Below are 22230 nucleotides of genomic sequence, written 5' to 3'. Positions count from 1 at the left end.
CTAAAAACACCCCTTGGTTTTGTACATAAGTTTTTCTTTTTTTTGTCTTCATTTTAAATTGCTTTATAACAACTTGTTTCCTGATTTTTTTTTTTTTCCATTTTCTCTTTTCTCGGAAATTTGCCATGATTTAAAAAAAAAAAAAAGACAAAGAAAAATAAAAATGCTGCTGGCCAGGAGACAGGGTGGAGAAAAACAAAAAGGGGACAAAAATAAACAAAACATCAAATATGAAAATTCTGAGATAATGCATTTATAAACACAGAAATGGTTACAACAAAGATGGCCGTGATGAGTGGATATATATATATTTATATATATATATTTATATATAAATCCGTGTCCGGCAACTGACCGTGGCACCTAGGGAGCTAAGTCCAGTCTTTGCGTTTGCCCTGAACTCTCCCTTCTCTGCAGCACTCCCTTGTGGGATTTCATAAGGAACCCACAGCTCCTTAGGCTGGGGATTGGGAGACAGAGCACAGGGCCTTGGCTGGCAGAGGAGAGGAGAGACTCCAAGGAAAACCATAACCCACACTTCTAAGCCACCTTGACCATTTTGGGGATCTCTGGCCCCTTGGGGACCACATCTCAGCCCTTGATCCCCCACCCCCAGACCTCCTTCTGGTATTAGGTAGAAGTGAAGTGAGGTCATGAGGGAAAGAAAATGGCTCCCAGGGACAGGGGCACAGGAGGAACCTCTGTTCTTTCGCAGGCAAAAGTAGAACAGGAGGCTGGTCGCATTTAGGGCTCCCTCCTCTCTGACATCCGGGAGGGCCAACCTCTAGTCCTCTTATCAGCCCGAGCTTGGAGGATCACGAGGGTGAGGAGAGAGTAAGTGCCCCGCTGGAATAGTCTCTATGAGGTCATAGCAAACCCCTCCCCTGAGCACCAACCCCCAATTTTAAAAGCTATGCTTAGGCAGGGAGGCTGCCGGATTACGCTACCAGCTCAGTACTCCTCTGCCCATCGGGAGGGCTGACGTTCCTTCTGAAGAGGAGCTGAGAATAAGGATGGTATCCTGGGAAGGAAGGCCGCGCCTGAGGCCCAAGGAGGTGGAGCTGTGGCCTGTCAAAGAAGAAGAGGACTTTTCCCACCGGGAGGAGCTGGAGAAAGGAGGGACCGGCTCTTCCTCCCCCTCTTCCCAGTGGCTGGCAGCACAGGTCTCTATGAGCTGGCCAGGTGCTCCACCTGGATGGTGCTGGTGGTGACGGTGAGGCAGATGTCCTTGTGATGCTCCGCCGTCTTATAGGGGGTCAGATCAAAGGAACACTGGGGTGGAGGGTTCGGGTTGCTGTCCCCACCACCCCCACCCTGGGGGGCTGCCCCAGGGGACTGGAAGTGTGGTGGCTGTGGCTGCTGTTGCTGTGGCTGCTGCGAAGCCTGAGAGGCCTGGGCTTGGGCCTGGGCCTGGGCCTGGGCCTGGGCTTGGGCTTGAGCTTGAGCTTGGGCTTGGGCCTGGGCCTGGGCCACCGCTGCTGCTGCCGCCGCTGCCTGCACCTGCTGCTGGAGATCAGGAGGGTTGTGTTTGCGCATGTGTTTCATCAGGTACGTTTCCTGGGGGAGATGGAAAAGGAGTTGAGGGGAGGAAAGAAGGGCTGTTACTTTGCTTTAAATGGAACAACATGGATACAGAGGTGTTCTGAAACCTCGCAGGTTCTCCCCTAAAGCCACTTTCAGGGCTCACTACTGGGTGGACAAGAGAGGGGGACCTTTATAGATTCACCACAAGCATTCAACTGGCGCAGGGAATGCTGTCATTTTCTCCAAAATCTCTTAATGGAACAACTTGAACACATTTTTCTGGAATCTAATGTGTGTGTGTGTTAAGTCGCTTCAGTGTCTTGACTCTTTGCAACCCAATGGACTGTAGCCCACTAGACTCCTCTGTCCATGGGATTCTCCAGACAAGAATACTGGAGTGGGTTGTCATTTCCTCCTCAAGGGGAGCTTCCCAACCCAGGGATAGAACCCACGTGTCCTACATTTCCTGCGCTGGCAGGCAGGTTCTTTACCACTAGCACCACCTGGGAAGCCCTGGAGTCTAATAAAGAGGTCTAACTGAAATCTCATTTCTCACAGTTTCAAAGTGCTTTCTTTTGTCTTATGTCTAAGGAAAATGAAGAATCACTGCTGAGCAGTCAATCTAGGCTTAAAGGACCAGGCATCCTCTACATTCCTCAGCTCTGCGTCTTTTCACTTCGGTTCTCTTTCCTGATCCTTGCAAGGTGGAGCAAGGGAGGGGGTGTGGTCACAGCTCTCTATCAGAAAGGTGAGGTGCAGCACCTTGAGGGGGCTGGGGGGAGCGCTCACCGACGTGTACGCCCGGCTACAGATGGTGCAGGTGTACACCTTGGCATGCTTCACTGTGTGCGTGGACAGGTGCACCTCCAGCGAGGTCGCGTCTGTGTACGCCCGGTGACAATTGTGGCACTTGAAAGGTTTATCTTTGTTGTGCTGCCGCCTGTGGGACTGAGAAAATTGGGAGCAATCAGGATGGGTGTGCCAGACTCTGCCCTCCTGCCTCCTCAACCTTAACGGAAGGCCCTGAGTTTGGTGCCAGGACTCTTGGCCTCTGTTTCTGTCCACAGACAGTAGAAACTGCTTCAGATGAAACCTCAGAAGGCACCAGCTAAGGGAAGCAGCACCCATAGGGCAGCAAGCACCAGGATCCCAAAAGTCAGACTGGCGGCTATGCCGGGGCCATTCATTCAGTGGTTCTCAAAGAGAGGTGTGGGGATTGCTGGAGAATACCATGACCTCTCAGGGGGCTGCCAGGTCAAAAGTATTGTCAAAATAGTGGTAATAAGACACCGTTTGCCTTTTCATGATCATTCTTTCCTGACTGCACAGAGATAACGTGACGTCAAATAAGGAACAGAATAAATGCAGCACAAAGAGAGTCCCTCCATCTTCCAGTGAGCCAGATGTTACAGAAGGAAGCATAAAACAATGCCATTCTTCTCAGTATTTTTGGCAGGCGGTGGGGGGAGGATTTAGAGATATTTATGCTGATGTGCAACAGGGTTTGTTATTTTTATTTTTTTAATTTTAAAAATTTATTTATTAAAAACAAATCTTTTAGCTGAGCCACACAGCACATGCGATCTCAGTTCCCTGACCAGGGATCAAACCCACACCCCCTGTATTGGCAGTGCAGTCTTAACCCCTGGACTGCCAGGCAAATCCCTGTTTGTTACTTTTATTTATTTGTTTTTGTTTTTTGTTTGTTACTTTTATAAGCAAATTACTGAACAGTTTTTCAGTTTGATAAGCTCTGTAATTAGGTGTGGTCACCCATGTCAACAAAAGCTCTTTGGGTTCCTCGATGACTGTTAAGAGTGTAAAGGGTCCTGAAAGAGTCTGAGGACCCCTGGCTGATGACACGGCGCCTCAACCCCCAGGCCTCAGGCTTCAGGCCCTGTATGCAGGGTGGAGCAGTTACCTGCAGGTTGGAGAGCTGTGTGAAGGCTTTCTCGCAGCCTGGGTGTGCACATTTGTACGGCCTGTCCCCGGTGTGGATTCTGCATGGGATGAGAGGAGAAAAGGAGAAGACGTCAGCAAGGCTGCTCAGGGACCAGCGCCTCAACAGGCCTCCTTGGGGAACACGGCGCGGGTCTCCAGGAGGCGCCAGCTCAGGCCACGGGCCCAACTTCCGCTTGCTGCCCATGCCACACGGCTCAAGCTGGGCTCCTTTGCGGGGAGGGGAGGGCTGGGGGCCTGGCAGCCAAGGGACAGTCAGGCCACAACCTGGCAACCGAGGCAGCTCCCACAGTAATCATCCCTCACGAACGTTCAGAGATGAAAGATAAACAAAACAGTGAGAAGAAACACAGGACACTTCTCCCATGGTCCCCAACACACAGCCAGAAACCATCACTTCCACCTTAGCACCACTCCCAGAGAAAATTCTGGTGTTAAAGAAGAGCAGAGTTATGCGAACCGTGAAGGGCAACGTGACACTGGAAACTCCTAGGGTTCTGCCTAGTTCTGCCCTCACAGCAGGAAATGCCCAAGTTAGTACAAATCTGACCTCTTCAAACACTACCCGGCCCTATGCTGAGGCGAGCTAAGGACTTGAGGGTCTCCAGACCCCTGCTCCTCGGCAGGAACTTCAGAAGCATCTCTGTGACCAGGTGCTTTTTGAGACCACGGGTGTAAAAATCCTGAAAACCTCGCAGGATGAGTCTCCTTGTGAGGAAAGCCTGATTCCTCCTCTTCGAGAAGCCAGCTGTGGGACCATGTTAAGGAGAATTGCCACCTCCAGAAACAGCCGGGAGAGGCCGCCTATGGCCAGCAAGACCCTGGACTCCAGCTCAACTTGAGATCCCATCGAAGGTCATCAGGTCTTCTAAACGCAGGCTCACCTCCTCCGGGCTACTCAGGACAAACTGCACATCCTCATGGAGTAGGAGCCTTTTTGTTTCGTTGTGCACATTTGGGATGTGTTCTGTTCTGTACTCCTGGCCTCCCTGGGAGCCTTGCGTGGTGCTGTCGGTGTCACCAGGCTGGTAGTTGGCTGAAGTCTCATTCTACCTCCCGTTCATAGTTGGTGCCCAAGGGCTAGAGGGACAGTCTTCTCCAACCAAATGTCCTCGAGGAGAAAATCTTGCCAGACATGCACACTTGCCAGGTTGTCTCCAGGCAGGAGGATGAGGGAAGGACTTGTCAGCTCTGCTCCCAGCGGGTTTCATCCTCCAGATCAGGGAATGGCCCATAATCATTGCGTCTCCTCGGCGCTGCTTCTGACCCACAAAGGCAGATCTCTGAATGTCCACTGGTGTCTCCAGTCTTGCGTGGTCTTCCTCCCCGGTGCCAGCTCTCTCCTCCAGCCGGGTCTCTCCCCCGCCCCCCGCATGCGGGTTGTTGTGTGTGTCCGGGGCGGGGGTGGGGAGGGCATGCCAGCGGGGCGGGGGCAGTAGCCCGCCACTCTCCCTTACCGTGTGTGCTGCTGGAGGTGGGAGAGCTGGCGGAAGGCCTTCTGGCAGTAGGAACAGTTGTAGGGCTTGGCCCCCGAGTGGATACGGAGGTGCTGGGCCAGGTAGGAGGTGTTGGCGAAGGTCTTGGAGCAGTGCGGGCACTTGTGGGGCTTGATGATCTCCGTGTGCACCTTGGAGTGGATCCTGCCGGAGAGGAGAGGAGGGAGGGGGAGGAGGGAGCGGCTTGACACCACGGGCTCAGCTCTCCGCTGGGTGCAAGGATGCTGCTTGATGGACGAGAGCACCCCGCCTCCCTCCCCCCTGGAGAGGCTGGTGAAGAGGACACCCGCGTCTACGCTGCTGCTGATCTTAAATCGGTGGCTAGAATGGCAGTGAGATGATGAAGAGCGGCACCCCTGGCTCCAGTAACCTTAAAGAATTCCGGCTCGTCAGCCCTCCGCTTTGGGCCAAGGTCACACACTCACCACGGAAACCCTGCTTCCACACAGTAATCTGAACAAAGACCACCACCGCCTGCTGCCCATGGACCTGAGGCTGAACGCGCACCTTCGCTCTGACCTGAAGTATATAGTAAGAGCAGGGCCTGCTCTGCAGAAGATTTCCAAACACAGACACAGAGAGAAACCGCACAGATGGGTCCAGTCTCTGGGGCCAGAGAGCACAAGTCTCCAGGCCCCACCCCGCCCAAGCTGCAGGGACATGTCATTAGTTTTCACAAACAGCAATGGGGAGTCGAGGCTCCCAGGGGCAAGGTGGAAAGGGACACAGGAAAAAACGTGGAGAGAGGAGGAGGAGGAGGTGCTGGCCACGCGGCCTCACGGTCCACGCTTGGCAGGGCGGGTGGGGGGGTGGGGGAGTACCAAGAGCAGCCTTACCGGGTGTGCTGCTGGAGATGAGAGAGCTGGCGGAAGGATTTCTCACAGAAGTTACAACTGTAGGGCTTGGCCCCTGAGTGGATACGGATGTGCTGGGCCAGGTAGGAGCTGTTGGCGAAGGTCTTGGAGCAGTGTGGGCACTTGTGGGGCTTGGTCTCGGTGTGGGACTTGGAGTGGATCTGCATCTCCGACTTCGAGTAGAAGGTCAGGGAGCACATCCGGCACCTGGGCCAAGGGAGGGCAGCGGTTAGGACTCCATTCTGCGAGCAGGAGTGGCTGAGCCCGCCCCTCTGCTGCCAGGGATGCCAACCCCTCTGATCTCTCCTGTGCCAGCCGCACCATGGGCCCTCCAGAGGAGGGGCTCTATTTTATCTATTCTGACAGCTTACGCTTCCAACACAGCCCGGCACAATGTGAGTATTTAATTCAAGTGTTTGCTTAATGCCTGGACTCCCCAGTGTGTACATAAACAAGAATTCAACCAGGTGAGACAGGAAAACCTTATGACTGGCCCTGGGCTGACGTGGATTCACCTCGTGCCTATCTTCCTTCTGCCTGTACCTTTATTTCAGATTTTTAAGCGCCCCTTCCTCCAGGGTCCCATGGTGAAAGGATATCCCTCAGGGAACCCCTCCAGCTCCTTAGAGGACAGTGAGGACAAACTGACTAGGTTCCCCAGAAGGACTTTTCTCCTGTCTCCTCAGATTTTCTCCTATTTCCTGTTTGACAGTGAATCTAGATTCCTTCACGGGGTGGAAAAACAGCAGGATTACTTGGAGGAGGCCTTCCCCAACCCTGTGTCTGGCCTCCACCCTGTATCCAATGTTTCACCCACTACCCCACCCCCAACCCCTCGCCAGTCACGTGAGAACTACTTCTGCAATAAGCCAAGGAAATTGCTGGAGTGGGTTGTACCCCTCAAACGTTCAGGAGAAGAAGACTCGCAAAACACCGAGCTTCCTGCTGAATCTTTGCTTGGCACCAACGCCAGCACCTCAGGTTGACAGCAGCAGCATCTGAGTGAACTTGCACTCGTCACCTGAGCTGGCAATCCTCCTACTGACACTGCCCAACAATATCAAATAAGGAGGCCTGTGGGCAAGATAAGTCACAGCTATCTAGACTTTACTGGGGAAAAGCTATGTAGTCTCTATGTGAGCTGGAACCCTATCACTCTTGAACAACTCAGCAGCATACGATGTGGGCTGCCAGCAAGGGCCGCAGCCTGGGAGCCAGGGCAATCTGGACCCTCTGCTCTGGGTCCTCCTTCCCGAAAAGAAGCTTGGGGATGGTGAAGGGGGAATTCTGCTTTTTTTCTGATCCCAGGAAAATTTTCAGAAGATAATTAACATAGGGACTGAAAAGAACTCTTGAGCTCCTCAGAGAAGATGAGACTCTAATGAGTTGGGGATACAGTTCCTGTATTAATGCTTCCACTAAAATGCCTATCAGTAAGGCTAAATATTCTCGAGTTGCCTGAAAACTCTGAAGGAAATCCAATTACCAGCTGACCAACCCCTTGCTATTAACTGGGATATCCACTGTGCGTGCGTGCATGCGTGCGTGCGTGCGTGTGTGTGTGGGGGGTTGCTGTTTATAGTCAGTAGGGTCCAACGGAAGTCTGGACACCTGGGCTCTATGCAGGGTTCAGTTACAGTCCTGCTTGTCAATCTAGACCTCGATTTTCTGGTCTGTAAAATGGAGAGAGAAATATCTGCCCCTCAAAGACCCAGAATGGTCAACAGTAAGCCAAGTGTTCTCCAGTAATAGAATTGCATTAACGTTGGCAGCACCAGCGCTGGACAAGCTCACGCTACTCTATATTTCACTAAGACCGAGGTTAAAACCTAGACACTTGTCACTTGGAGGAGAAACTGCACTAAAGTTGCAAGATTAATTTCCTTCCACCACTAAGATTTCTCAGACAGGTGGAAAGACATACCCACTCACGTTAACTCCAATAAAACCTCGTTAGTTTGCATGTGAATGCTGAACACATAACTGTACCCTTCATCTGGAATTAATTATAAAAAAGAGAAACAAGTCTCTTCATCAGAGTTTTCAACTACGGAAGATCTGCCAAACTTAAATTCATCAAAAATGGACTGGCAACAAAATGTGCCGTCTCCAGAGGGGTAAGTATCATACAGATGATTGTGATAATAACTCAATACTAAATAAGAGTTAATAGATTCCATTCGCTGTTGTGTCTGAATTAGGCCTTCAAAAAATATATATATACACATATATATATATATATAATTCATTGATTTATTTGGCTCCACTGGGTCTTAATTGAGGCATGTGGGATCTAGTTCTCTAAACAGGGATCAAACCTGGGCCCCTGCACTGGGAACAGAGTCTTAACCACTGGACCACCAAGGAAGGTCCTTGAATTAGGCCCTTTAAACACACGGTTTCCACTCCTCACAACAATCTGGCAAGCACTGTCCTATTTTACAGACAGGAACACAAATGCTCAGAAAGGTGAAGCCACTTGCCAGGGGACAACCCATGATTCATTCTCACCTGACCTAAGACTCCTCACTCTAGAAGGGATCGAGGGAGAGCTAGACCACTGCAGCATCTGCCAGAAACATTTAAACACTAAAACTACAGGGAGGCTTAGGTGACCATTAATGTACTTCCATCTCCAAAATCCTCTGAAGTCAAGTAAGTAGAAATCTAATGCCAGGTGTGTGTGTGTGGGGTTGGCGGGGGGCAGGGAGAAACCCAACTAGGAGAGCTGTGGCAGTGGGCAGCATAGGAAGGCCAGTGTCCATGTCACCGGGCACACAGCTCCGGAGGCCACTGTGCACACCTGAGGCCACAAGGGTGCCCCTGTGGAGGCCTGCAAGGCCATGGCCTTGGTTACAAGAACAGCTTTGAATTAACGACTCTTTTTTTCTCCTAAGATGATAAAAAACATCTGGATACTCAGATTTTCCTCAGAACATTTCTACAAGAGATGGGGGCCAGGATGAATCTTCCCATTTTACAGATGGGGATAGAGAGTGAGAAATAAGTTGACTTGCCCAGAGAAAAAGAACCCAATTCCCTCAAAGCCCAGTTAAATGCTATGGATCACAGGAATGGTTGTGGTTGACCCACACATGGATTTGCAAACGCGATTCTTCATGATTAAAAAGATTCCTCTGGCACCTCAGAGTTCTGAGTTTCTGAAGCAATTCCATTTACCTATAACATAGTTGTGGTGTTGGTTTAGTTTCTCAGTTGTGTCTGATTCTTCGTGACTCCATGGACTAGAGTCCACCAGCCTACTCTGTCCGTGGAATTTCCCAGGCAAGAATACTGGAGTGAGTTGCCATTCCCTTCTCCAGGGGATATTCCCAACCTAAGGCTTTAGTCCCCCTTAAATTCAGAGTTCCCTTTAGCCACCTGGAGGTGGGGCTGGTCAAGAATTTCAAAAACACTGAGGGTGTGGGAAGTCCTGTCACGGCTGCCCTCCAATTGTAAGCTCGCATTTCTTTGCACATGCAGTGTGAGGAGTCCAGAAATGGCTCTCATGTGGGTCCAGAAAGCACATGAGAAACCACAGCAGAATCAGGGGACCCCGATCCCTGTGAAGGGCCCCCCAGTGTCAGGGAGCCCTCCCATCACTTCTACAAGGAATGAATTCATTGAACTGTGGCTCCATGTCACGATGACCTCACTTTACGCAAATACATAAAAACCCAGATTCGTACAAAATAAATTTAAAAGGGATTTTCATTTTATGAAATATATAAAACGATGCCTTTAAATGAATCAAGCTTGTCAAGTACCTTTATGATATGACATGATGTAAACATTTTTCAGGAACACTTTTACTGTATAAAGTAGGGTACACCTGCAATAATAAAGCTGCAGTGAACTTTCAGGTTATGAGCTGGAATTCTGCAGTGCTCAATACTTTCTGCAGAGCACAGCAACACTCCCCTCATTCTGATTCACAAAGATGACTTTTAAATGCTTTGAACTCTCCATGATAGAAATGTACGACCCATAAAAAATAAATAAATGCTAAGTGATGACCATTTCTTATCTGTTTTGAAGTTCCCAACGTTTCAAATCTTATCTGATATATACTCCCAACGACTGGGAGGCATAAACAGAATTCTCCCCATTTTACAGATGAGGAAACTGAGGCCCAGAGAGGGGAAAAGGACTTGCCCAGGGTCACACAGCAAGTTCGTGGTGGAGCCGGGAACTGAATCCATGAGCCCAAGGCTCTGTCCATTTCCTGTGCCGCAGTTCCCTTCGCTCCTAAAATGGGAACAACATTGCCCATCTCGGTACGCTAAGGACAGACCCAGTCTCCCAGCCATGCATGTCTGCCCATCTGCATCAAAGCTTCGACAATGGTTATTCCACTCTGTACACTGGGGCTAAACTCCCCGAACCCTCTAAGGCCCTTGATGGTTCTCAAGGGAAATAAAAGATTTCCAATTTTCAAAAGGTAGGGAGTTCAGATAATGTAACCATTTTCATATAGTATCACATGCAAATATCCTTAGAATGCTTTTTGGCAATGGGCAACTTAAAGGAAGTAGGAGATGAAAAGAACTTCCATGAATGAGAAGGTGAGCAAACAGCCATTTAACAAGCAAATATTCCACAGAGGGGAGGGGAGGGCTCCTATTTGCTCCACCTTTTAATAAAGACCCCTCCCATCATCCCGTCATCCCAACCATGCAGGGTCAGGCAGACTCAATGCTCAAACAGGGCCCACAAACTGGTGGATGGAACACAGGTTAAGGTTAGCTGCTTAACCAGAAAAGTTTCTTGGGAAAAAAAAAAAAAAGGAAAATGTAGAAAGCAAAAAGGAGATGGAGACAAGAGTCTTGAACCTAGCCTAAAGCCTCGTAACAAGACAAAAATTCCATTATGTCACCCCCGAATAAGTCAATGCTGATGACCCCCAAAAATGAAGGGGCGAAATGGGTCTGCCTCCTGGGGAAGAGGCCCCAGAGAAGGGCCAGCAGCCTTGTCTTCCTCCCCCTCAACTGACCGCCTGACATGCACACAGATCTGAGGTGGAAGCTGCCAGAGCGCTGAGCCCAACAGGGCAGGGAAGCTGAGAGTGCGGCACCCACTCCAGCCCCCGGCTCCACCCTTACCTGTAGGTCTTGCCGTCTTTCTGATGGTCATCGTCGTCCTCAGGGGAGAGGACATAAGGGTCATTCATCTCGGGCAGCCCCGACTCCAGCATCCGCTTCTTCTTTCGGCCCCGGGGGGGCTTAGTGGCCACCACAGTACCGCCGCCACCGCCGCCGCCGCCACCGCCTTCCTCGGTGAGAGTCGACGCTACCTTCTTAGAGAGGTCAGGGACCACCTGCAGGGCTTGTGAGCCAGGGGGAAGAGCTGAGACAATCATGGGAGCCGAGATGGGGAAGGTCTGAGCTGACGTGGCTGTGGTCACGAGGGAGCCTGAGGGGGACGTGATAACCAGGCCAGGACCTAGGATTGTGAGAAAAAGGAGATGGTGTCATATTGCCTGGTCCTCACCCTGGTCCTACTTCATTTTCCCCAGATCATTGTCTATGTAGCCCCTCACCACCGTCCCCCCGCCCGGAGTATACAGGAAACCCCAAGCCCTGTAGAAAAACAATGGTCTCCTAACCCCTGTCCCCTCCCCGCCCCAGTAACAGTGAGATTTACCCCTTGATTGACTCCCTTCTCTTCTCCACCTCTGAGAACAGGAGACTCCTTGATTCAGAGAAGGAAAGAATGTCACCTCCTCAAAGGCAGGGACCGCATCTTCTACTTCTTTGTTTCCCCCACAATGCCTAGCGCATTGCTAGGCACACAGTAGGCACTTAATAAAGATTTGATTGAGGAATCAAAACACGTATCCCACTCCCCATGTCCCCGGCACCCTCCAGCCTGGGGTACTGATCGCGGAAGATCAACACCTCAGATTGGAGAAGAGTGGAGGTGCTCACCGGCGGTCATCAGTCCTGTTGACGGCACGGGGACCACCGTGATGTTCTGGGTGACCGACGCCTGGCTGTGTGGGGTCAGCTGGTCTGACTTGGACTCTGTGTCCATGCTGATGCCCGAGGGCAGGGACACTGAGGCAGGCACTGTCAGCAAGGTGGGGTAGTGGGGCGGAGCCAGCCCACAGCCCTTTTCTGGCAGCAGCTGATCCTTCATCTTGTTGATAAACATCGTGTTCTCAATCTGAAAGGAAAGGAAGGGGAGGGCAGCCTTTGAGGGAGGGTCCAGCCTGCATGCTCCCTTGGCACCCTGCTCCATGGAGACCAAAGGACAGTGGTTAATAGCTGCGCTTCCAGAGATTAGCTGAGTGGAAACGCTATATAATCCTGGGGAGACAGCATAGGATTTATCTTGCTTCAGCATCCAGTCACAGAACTCGCTACTCAGAGCTGACAGAAGTACACAAGGGAGCCAACCACCACCTACCTGTCCTGAGACCGTGGGGATTGAAGGCCAGAAGTATGGGTTAGAATTGAAGTGAGATTCTTCCATTCTACCTGAAGATGGAAAGAAACACCACATCACAGGCAGGAACAACTTGAATCAGATCAGCAGTGGGGAGAGGAGCAGAGGAGCTCCTGGTCTCTTCCCACAGGGCTGGGAATGAGCCCTCAGACCTGGCACACGGGTCCCTGCGGTCAGGGCCCTCGGCACTATACCCGCATCCAACCGAGGCTCCCAGGATCATATGCTGGGGAGAGAGCTCGTTTACCCACACGGTGCTTCCCGTAGCCCAAAGAAACAGAACTGGTATTGCTTTATTTGCTGACAAAAAGAGAAACTGAAGTCATGGGCTTCCCTGGTGGCTCAGTGGTAAAGAACCTGCCTGATAAGGCAGGCAACACAGGTTTGATTCCAAGTCTGAGGAAGAACCCACATGCCACGGGGCAACTAAGCCTGAGCGCCACAACTACTGAGCCTGTGCTCTAGGGTCTGGGAACCGCGACTGCTGAGCCCATGCGCCCCAGAGCCTATGCTCCGCAGCAGGAGAAGCCACCGCAATGAGAAGCCCAAGCACCACAGCCAGAGAGTAGTCTCCGCTCATCGCAACTAGAGAAAAGCCCCTGTAGCAACAAAGACCCGGCGCAGGCAAAAATAAATAAAGCCGTATACTAGAAACGAAGAAGAGAAACTCCAGTCTTTCCACAAGAGAGGAAGGCAGGGGCCCATGCACACACAAAGCAGATCACTGATCGGGCTGGAAAGAGCTGGGGCATCTACCCTTGTTCCTCTCCCTTCATCCCTCAAATCCATCTTCCTTGAAATAAAAAAAATTCCAAGGGTTCCAATCCACCTGTCTATAGGTCATATAGCTTGAAAAGGTTCTTGGTCAGAACACAAAATGCCCAAGAAAATTAAAGAATGAAACTGATGAGAATCATTATCACCGTATTTTGGGGCTCCATATGATATCTGGGAGCCACACCCCCACAGCTCTCCTCAAGGTATAAGAACAAACTCAGTGCTGCACTGGGTACCACACACCCTGGACTGAGCAGCGAGAACATGCAGTAACCAGTTTGTTCTTTAGATATATATTTATTTGTCTACACTGTGTCTTCGTTGTGGCTCGAGGGACCTTTGTTGCAGCATGAGGAATCTTTAGTGGCAGCGTGCGGGATCTAGTTCCCTGACCGGGGATCAACCACGGGAGTGTGGAGTCTTAGCCACTGAGCCACCAGGCAAGTCCCGGAGTATGCAGTTTTAAAAGGGGTGCTAGCTCTCGCAGTAGCAGCAGAACCCCGGATCACCACCTAAAGGGACTGAGAACAGGGACTTTGGTAGGCCAGAACACACACACATTACCAGACCCCTCTGGAGTTCTCAAAACACTGTGCCTCTATGAGCTCAAGTTCTCTGTGTGCAGATGACACGTGAGCCTAAAACCCTGGGAGTGAGGAATAAGAAAAAAGAAAAGGAATCCCTTAGGATCACACTACAGGTCACCGACGGGTCTGAAACCCAGGCAAGGGATCCCACCACTCACTTTCTTGTTAGTTTTTATTTTTTTAATGTATCGTTTTAATTGCGGTGCAGCTGACCCACCACTTGCTTTCACACTCTGATCACTCTTCCTGCCAAGGCTTAATTGCAAGCTGCTGGTCCACAGTAGCTTCCCAAAAGCCTGGACCAAGGGGACGTCCAGGCCAGCAGAAGCAGGTGAAGGGAAAAGAAGAGAGCGCTACGAAGGGACGTGAGGAAAAGTGGGAACAAACATGAATACCTGCTCTGGGACAAGAGCAATCAAGCTCAGGAGGGGTGAAAGACTTGCAGGAGGCGCTGACTTATAGCCACGGTCCCGCCAAGGACACACTGGAGGTGGACATCAGGGATACCAATAGCTGGAGGGGAGACTGGGCACAGAAACCGGGTACCAAGAACTGTTTGACTAGGCAAACCAGGAAAGTTCTCCAACAAGGGAGGTGGAGCGAAAGGATCTCACTCAAACGTAACCCTGTTCTTCAGCCTCTGAGAAGTCTCAGCACACTTACTGCTCTATTGAACAACACTCTCAATTTTCTTAAAACCTGTGAGTGTAAACAGAACCGAATTTCAGCCTATTCGTTCCCCAGAAAGGAGAGGACAGGAATGTACCAAATCTGCGGCAACCACAGCTTCACATGAGAGGCTCAACCTGAAATGCCCTGAAGGTCAAGCACAGACAAACCCTGCTCCCTGAGGTATAAATACAGTAAAACCGGACACTCTCCACCCAGGTGCTACCCCGCTTGCCCACCCGTGCTGGTTTATGACGGGAGGGCCCTCTGCAGGCATTGGAAATTGAGAAACAATGAGATCACAGTGTCAGGGGATCCAATCTGGCCCAGCTTTGGGGAGAGGCAGGGGCCACATCTCGAACTTGTTTCCCGACTCTGTAACACAGGGCCCATCTCCTAGTAAGCAGTTCTGTACTTAGCGAATCCAGTGACAGAAGCCAGATCTTGAAAGTCATGCCCAGGGCTCCAACTTGAACCTAAGCCCCCATCCATCTTTCTGGCTGAGAGAGAGGCTGGTGAAATATGGTGACTATGCTGGAAATGAAGTACAGAATTAGGCTGGCAAGTAAAGAAAAGGTGGGTCTGGGACTTTCCTGGTGGTCCAGTGGTTAAGAATCTGCCTTGCATGCACCGGATGTGGGTTCGATTCCTGGTCGGGGAACTAAGACACCACACGTCTTGGAGCAACTAAGCTCGGACCACAGCTACTGAACCCACACGCCACAACTAGAGTGTCTGCAATGCAACTGAAGATTCCATATGGTGCAAGGAAGATCCCCAGTGCCTCGACTATGACGCTGCAGCCAAACAAATAATAAATACATAAAATTTTAAAAAATGTTTTTAAATAAAGGAAAGGAGGGTCTAATTATAATTTCCCACTAAAGAATCAAGGAAGTCAACTCATATGGATGTGAAAATGTAGGAGGGAGGAACTGAGAGCCTGAAAACAAGGTTTTCCTCCAACAGGATTCCTGCGCACAAGGCCCCCTGTACCTCCAAACTACATTCATTCATAGTGTTCACCGGGGGCTCCGGAGAAGTGGTTTCTGGGTCAAACGTGGCCTGTCGGTTCTTACACAGGGGTGCCAAGTGATCTGGTGGACGGTATCACCACCGCCATTAGCGTTGATTAAGTGCTGACTGTGTTCAAGAACTGTTCAGAGCACTTTACAACCATCACACCATTTAATCCCACAATAATCTTATGAAGCAGGATACTGCAATCCCTGTTTTTTCTTACAAGTTTTTATTGAAATAGTTATTTCTAATGTGATGTTACCCATCTTTCAAATGGAAAAACTGGAGGTAAACAGTAAAGAGCAGAGCAGGAATCTGAACCCAGGACCAAAGAGCAAGCTGGGAAAGGGTCCTAGGTGAGACCAGCTCTAGTACATGCTCTCTCATACTGTGGGTGATTCACAACTCAAAGTTTAGACCATTTCCAGGGATGGACTATACATTGTGCAGGTAGTTCCCAATAAATGCTTTTAAAAATGAAGTTTTCAGGGAATTCCCTGGCAGTCCTGTGGTTAGGACGCTGCACTGTACTGCCATGGGCCTGTGTTTAATTTCTGGTTGGGGAACTAAAATCCCAGAAGCCCTGACTCAGCCAACAACAAACCCCAAAATGAAGTTTTCAATGACACAAAATGCAGTGAAAGATGATATTCACCTGGCCACCAAGATAAGGGATTTTAGAATGATGGAGTCTGAGTTAAAAGACCAGACAAATGGAATACAGGCCCCTCCAACCCCTTACCTCATACTCTGTTCTCTCACTCTGCTTTAGTCCTTAAAAGAACAAAGCTGCAGATCAGAACCATGGCTGTTCCCAGGACAGCATGATAAAACGTTGACTGTGGGCTTCTGATAAACATATTGGCCCAAAAAGGGGGTACACGGGGAGCCCTGCTCACCCAACTAGAAGCAATACTTGCCGGCAGGGTGACACCTGAGAAGGGTCAGCACTGTCCTGATGAGGCCAACTTACATCTCTGTATCCTTGACCTGAGATTAGACAGAGGCCAAGAAGGAAAACTGCTGCCAGAAGACATGTCAACGGCGCCCCCTGGGGTGCCCCGGCCGGTGCCAGGTCACTCAAATACCTGCCAACTGTTGTTTGACCCCTTCTCCTTTCAACTGTCTATGGTGCACAGAAGAACTTCCACCAAACCATCCTGACATCCAAGCAGGCGCATGTCAACAGTCTTAAAACCCAAAGACGGTAATGATATTACAGAGAAACTTCATCTCCATACAGAATGCCAGGGTTTTTTTTGTTGTTGTTTCTTTTGCTTATTTTTTGTTTTCTATTTTGGCTGTGCTAGGAAGCTGGTGGGATCTCAGTTCCCAGACCAGGAATAGAACCTGGGACATGGAACTGACAATGCCGAATCCTAACCACTAGACTACCAGGCAACTCCCCATAGAGCACTAATTTTGATGATTATGCCAATACATTAAAAACAAAAGCAAACAGAACAGCTGACCCTAGACTGGGAAGGAAAGGGAAGACTTCTATCACAGCCCCAAAGTGCAGGAAAGAAGGAAAACACAATACGTGGAAAGAAGATGTTGGCAGATTGAAAATGTGCCAACTTTAATTTAAACTTTATTACTGCACCATGCCTCCACTGTTCACCCGTGAGAAGCTGGAGAGCACATTTTTTTCAAGAGGTTCAGGAAACTACATATTCCTCTTCCAATCTCAAAAGAAATCTTGGAAGACCGAGGAAGTGACAACAACATTCTCTCACCCAACCAACCTTTAGGAAATCATGAAATACACCAACCGAATTTAGTAGCGAGAGGATGGACCGAGGAATCAAGGCTTCCAGAATCTACATGTGGCCCTACACATCAGTGGATGACTGAATAATTTACTACTCAACTAAGTTTCTACTTGGGTAGAGGATGGCAGAGTATAACCCCCTTAAAACAAATTCATAAGACATATGGCGATGAGATGGAGACTACACAAAAAAGAATAAAATGCTTGAAGTATTCCTAAAAAGAAGAGAGCTGAGAAATACGTCCACGTAATGAGGACTAGTAGTGACAATCAGTAGAAGTTACATGAAAGTTCCATAATTACAAAGGAACTATCCTAAAGTCTCAGAACTATAGCCTCCAGCTTACTAATGACCAACTAGAAGCACTAACAAGATAGATGCAAAGAATAACTAACTTGAATTCAACTACAAAAAGAGCCTGACACATGGTCTCGGACACTCCACTAACTGTTCCAAGATGCACAACTGCAGAGAGGTTGCAATATTAGTTAAGAACTTGAAGTGAAGAAGCACCAGGACCATTTTTCGTCAGTTATGAAACAAATCTTTTTCTCTAGTTCTAAGGGCCTTCAAGAAGGGTCATCCCAACAGGATTTGGGGCCCTCCTGCCATGAACTCTTCCAACTACAAAATAATTCAGAACAGGTTTATCCCAACTCTACTGGGAAAGACCAACAGAACCTCAAAGCTGGCAACCTTCTACCCTAGGAACCACTGGATCACTGCAACTGCGCCCTACAGGAACGACACCATAGTGGTTCTCCTTGCCTCGCCTAATCCACTAGTAACTGACAGGCCTGGACAACATGAGGCAGGAAAGAAAAAAAAAAAAGGCTGGAGATGAGAGAATAAGCACCTAATATTTAATCATCAATTTGGCTCAGAAACCTACAGGGAAATACATTTTATAAACCAGCCTGGAACTGGTTCTCAGAAGACATCTCTGGAATTATAAGCTCTTTGGGGTTGATATATTGTCATTTTCAGACCACCTGAAACCCAATCACTATCAAGCCTCCTATTCTGAATTCTTTCAGACCTACTTCTGGAATCCATTCCATACAGTTTTATCCATTTTTACTTCAAACTACCCACGAATCAGTTCTTTTCCCCCCAAAACTTCACCCTGCTATATATCAAATTCAAATAACCCCTTGTCACAGACTCAAATCACTCACCAGATCCACTCCAAACACTGATGCAATGTTAAGGACACAAACTCCACTCCAAACTCAGTTCTGCTTGTTCCAAACACATGAAGACAATTCCATAAGCTATGCCACAAAGGCTACACTGGCAACTAGGGCTCATGTGCCCCCAAAGCAGAATAAATCTGTCCTTTAGAAACACTGCAAAGCTTAGTGCAACTGCTTAGTGATTTCACTTGAGCATTTCCCAACTCATTCGTGATGAGGACTGGTGGGAATGGAAGGTGATAGGGGTTACAGTGGCAACTTTCTGCACAGAACCTCCTGGGTATCCTCGAGATAACAGGAAGAGTCTGATTTTTCTCCCACAGCAAACCCCAGGATTACAATTGCTATTACTTGAAAAATTCTGTCACGTTGTCCAAAAAAGGCCCATTTGATGGTGACCCCCTTCTTCCCCCCAATCAGAAAAGTCATTAACCCCAAATTGTCTTACCCTCTCTCTCTCTTCCTCCTGTCGTCTTATTCCTTGTCCTTTCCAGGGCTCCTGAACTTTCTGTAAACAAATTGTCGGGGTTACAGGGGCCGGTGAGGATGCAGCCACCAGGGAACTGTGCAGAAGCTCAGGAATTCTTTGACTGTCAGCACTCAACACTGGAGGGCAGGCAGATCTCCCACCCTACCCCAACCTACAGATCCAGAGATGCAAGGATACAGTGACAGGAGGGCAGAGCCACCCCTTATGTGGATACAAGGAAAACAAACCCAATTCCCAGCAACTGAGAAGAACTCTACCACCACTGTGTGGGTTCCACCCCTGGGCTCAGACACTGGTTCTTCTAAGTTCCCAGGGGCCCCCAGGTGACCAAGGGTCAGAGAAGAGAAGAGTTGGAAGAAGAGAAGGGTCCCTGCCTCTCAAGGATTGACTCAGAAGGCAAAGCTGAGGACTGGGGGGATGCACAAGGCCTTGTGTCAGGCACAGTGCCAGCTCAGGCCCAGGCACTTCCTCTGGCCTCCCCCCACTCTGCGAGGACTTCGCCCCTGCCTACCCAAGGCCCTGCGCCAAGAAGTACCTCCCTCAGCCTGCACAGTGGTCTAGCTACAGGAGTCCCCGGCTGTGCCCTAAACACCTTCTCTGCCCTGAGACAGCCCTTGGGCGCCTTCTCCTGAGGTCGCCCACCACCCGTTCCTCAAAGACCCTTCTTTGGGACGCCCCTCTTTCCCCTCCTGGGAGCTGAACTCTGCCACCCACCAGACAGACACCCGCCCCCTAAACCCCCCCATTCCTCCCCATCGCCCGCTCCTCCACAACCACTTCCGGTTCCGGGACGGACACACGTACAGTCCCATCGTGGACCCCCCCCTTCCCCGCCCCCCCACCAAGGAAAAGGGGAGGGGGAAGGAGCAGAGAGCTCGGCGCGCGCCGGCTGCAGCGACGGCGAGACTCACCAGGCGGCGGCTGCGGCGGCGCCAGAGCCGAGCCAGAGCGCGGGAGGGGCGGTGTTTGCTGGGAAGGAGGGAGCCGAGTGCGGTGGGAGGACCCGGAGGGGGCGAGGGGAGGAGGAGGGCGTCAGGCGAGCGCGCGGGCACGCACTTAGGCGCGAGACAGACCCACACACTCACACGCAAGGATCGCGCGCGAGACACCCGCAGGGCGGGGGCGCGAGGCAGTGGGTGGCCCCCTCCCTCCCTCCCCCAACACTCACCCGGAAGTGGTGCTGCAGCTCGTGCTCCCGAGAACCCCGATTCCTCCACGCCCCCTCCCTCCCCTCCCTCCCTCCCCCCACTGACTCGGAGTTGAGCCGCGGCGGAGAGAAGGCGGGAGCGCCGGAAACGAAAAGGGGGGGAGGGAGGGAAATAGCAATGTGGGGGGGGCGGCAATGGGGAAAGGGGGGGAAAATGCAAAGGTCGAGTCACTTCCGGGAGCGGCTAGAGCACATCCGGCGCGGCCCAGGCTCCAGCACACCCCGGGAGGAAGTTACGACTAGTAGGGGCGGAAGTAGCTTCTGCCCGCGGGACGGGGTAGACCTTTCTGGGTTGTGACGCCACCGCGGAAGTGAAGGCAAGTTCTGCTAAGGAAAGGGGCCGAACCTTCAGAACAGCGGTCTCGGCTTCCGGAAGGGACTTCTGGGGAAGTGGGAGGGTGGGAACGCGACAGGTTCATGAATTATGCATCAAGGTAGGAGGGGCGGTATGGATTCTTTAAAGACCGGTCCTGGTTCCCTAACCGCAGGGGGCGATAGGCTGACTTAGGGAGTTATCATTCTTTTTTCTTGTGTACACTCAAGGATGTCTCAATGCTTTGAATATGCAGGAAAGGAAAAGAATGTGTCAGTAGTTTTCTGAGATCCCTCAGGGCCAAAGAGTAATAACTTCTCCCGACCGTCAGAATCCTATCCCTGCCTGACCACACCCCTTACTCCCTTTGCTTTGGTCTCTAAGTTCCTGTGGAACATCTCCTATCTCCTACCTATGCGGCTTTACTTTTAAATACAACGATCACCTCTCACTGATACTTATTGTCTGTTGTCCTTCCACCGGAATATCGTCCCCACGAGGGCAAGCACTCTGAATTGTTCACTGCTGTGTCCTCGGAGCCTGGCACTTTATAAGCGGTTGGTAAACGTTTGTTGCATCAGTGGACAATTCATGTGAACTCTCTCTGGAAGCCTTCCTTGGTTGTTCCAACCTGTAAGGGTCCCACGTTCACCAAATTTGAACAGCATTTAGTCCCTGCTTTTTAAAATTATTTTATATATATATATATATATATATATATATATATATATATCATCCCCTGGAGAAGGGCACTGGCAACCCATTCCAGTATTCTTGCCTGGAGAATCTCATGGACAGAAGAGCTTGGGAGGCTACAGTCCATGGGGTCACAAAGAATCTGACACGACTGAAGCGACTTAGTACACACACATATGTTTGTATGATATGCGTGTGTGTTAATCGCTCAGTAGTGTCTGACTCTGCGACTCCATGGATTGTAGCCCGCCAGGCTCCTCCGTCTTTGGGATTTTCTAGGCAAGAATACTGGAGTGAGTTGCCATTTCCTTATACAGGGGATCTTCACGACCTGGAGATCAAACCCCAGTCACCAGCATTACAGGTGGATTCCCTACCAGCTGACCCGGCTCCCTGGTGGGCTGTGAAGAGGTTAATCCAAGCAGGGAACCCCATTAGCAATCCTCTTATTGTCATTCAGCTTAGCTATTTCATTCATTCATGAACAAAATTTGTTGACTTTTATTGTGATTTATGGGGCTTCCCTGGTGGCTTAGCTGGTAAAGAATCTGCCTGCAATGCGGGTGACCTGGGTTGGGTTCTATCCCTGGGTCAGGAAGATCCCCTGGAGAAGGGAACTGCTACCGACTTGAGTATCCTGGCCTGGAGAATTCCATGGACTGTATATTCCATGGGGTCGCAAAGAGTCAGAAAGGACTGAGTGACTTTCACTTTCTATTTCTTTCATGTAACTTTTCAGCAAAATTGTCAGCAGCTCAGGAGAAACTGTCTCATACATGGTACCCTCCCACTACTTTGCTGAGCACACAGTAGATGCTAAATAAATACATGTTATTTGAGTAAATGAATGCTGCCACCAGGCTGCCCCAGATCTGAGCTGAATCCCTCTGGGCTCAGCTCTGTTTTGAGTGAAACAGAATCAAAGTGCCTCCTATTAGCAGTAATAGTTCCTTGCCTAGAGATCAAAATAACCTATATAGGAATAACTATAACACCAAATTTTACAGATAATGAAACTAAGACTATAAAGACTTGTGATTTTTCCCAAGGTCACAGCAAGGAAGTAGCAAAAGACACCTAAAAATAAACATTTCAATTAAACATTTAAAGAGAAGATAGGTATTTTTGGCTTGTAACTGTATCTTTTTAAAGGTGTCTCCTCGCTTAGAGGGAGACTCACAGACTTGGAAAACGGAACTCATGGTTGCCAGGGGAAGGGA

General features: G+C 50.0%; 1 protein-coding gene across 12 annotated transcripts; it reads right to left on the bottom strand.

Annotated features, from left to right (window-relative positions):
• Positions 1-231: 231 nt before the first annotated feature.
• ZNF384 (zinc finger protein 384) lies at positions 232-20181 on the bottom strand. 12 transcript variants are annotated; one of them, XM_069581416.1, is made up of 13 exons: positions 19963-20180; positions 19706-19763; positions 18753-18812; positions 12242-12312; positions 11761-11998; positions 11477-11524; positions 10936-11275; positions 9989-10081; positions 5816-6040; positions 4941-5123; positions 3446-3524; positions 2314-2472; positions 1076-1557 (listed from the first exon to the last, which is right to left on the bottom strand). In XM_069581416.1, exons 4-13 carry the CDS (start codon positions 12305-12307, stop codon positions 1168-1170), a joined length of 1821 nt encoding a protein of 606 aa, XP_069437517.1. In that variant the 5' UTR covers positions 12308-12312; positions 18753-18812; positions 19706-19763; positions 19963-20180; the 3' UTR covers positions 1076-1167. The 12 variants fall into 12 exon arrangements, with proteins under 12 accessions (XP_069437525.1, XP_069437524.1, XP_069437521.1 ...); XM_069581425.1 differs by lacking the exon at positions 19706-19763 and having other exon boundaries at positions 19963-20104; XM_069581415.1 differs by lacking the exon at positions 19963-20180 and having other exon boundaries at positions 19706-19901.
• Positions 20182-22230: the final 2049 nt, after the last annotated feature.

This window comes from Ovis canadensis, chromosome 3, assembly GCF_042477335.2.
Source record: "Ovis canadensis isolate MfBH-ARS-UI-01 breed Bighorn chromosome 3, ARS-UI_OviCan_v2, whole genome shotgun sequence".
NCBI lineage: Eukaryota > Metazoa > Chordata > Mammalia > Artiodactyla > Bovidae > Ovis > Ovis canadensis.
The sequence above is the reverse complement of the archived record's forward strand: the minus strand, read 5'-3'. Positions and strand labels throughout refer to the sequence as shown.

What these genes read in the sequence shown, in the direction of transcription:
- ZNF384 (XM_069581416.1), bottom strand. Translation starts at nt 12,307, where the DNA reads ATGGAAGAATCTCACTTCAATTCTAACCCATACTTCTGGCCTTCAATC. An exon ending in CATCTCCAGCAGCACACCCG is followed by an intron (nt 5,124 to 5,815) that starts GTAAGGCTGCTC and finishes CCTCTCCGGCAG; the next exon opens with GATCCACTCCAAGGTGCACA. An exon ending in GTAGCCGGGCGTACACGTCG is followed by an intron (nt 1,558 to 2,313) that starts GTGAGCGCTCCC and finishes CATCTCCCCCAG; the next exon opens with GAAACGTACCTGATGAAACA.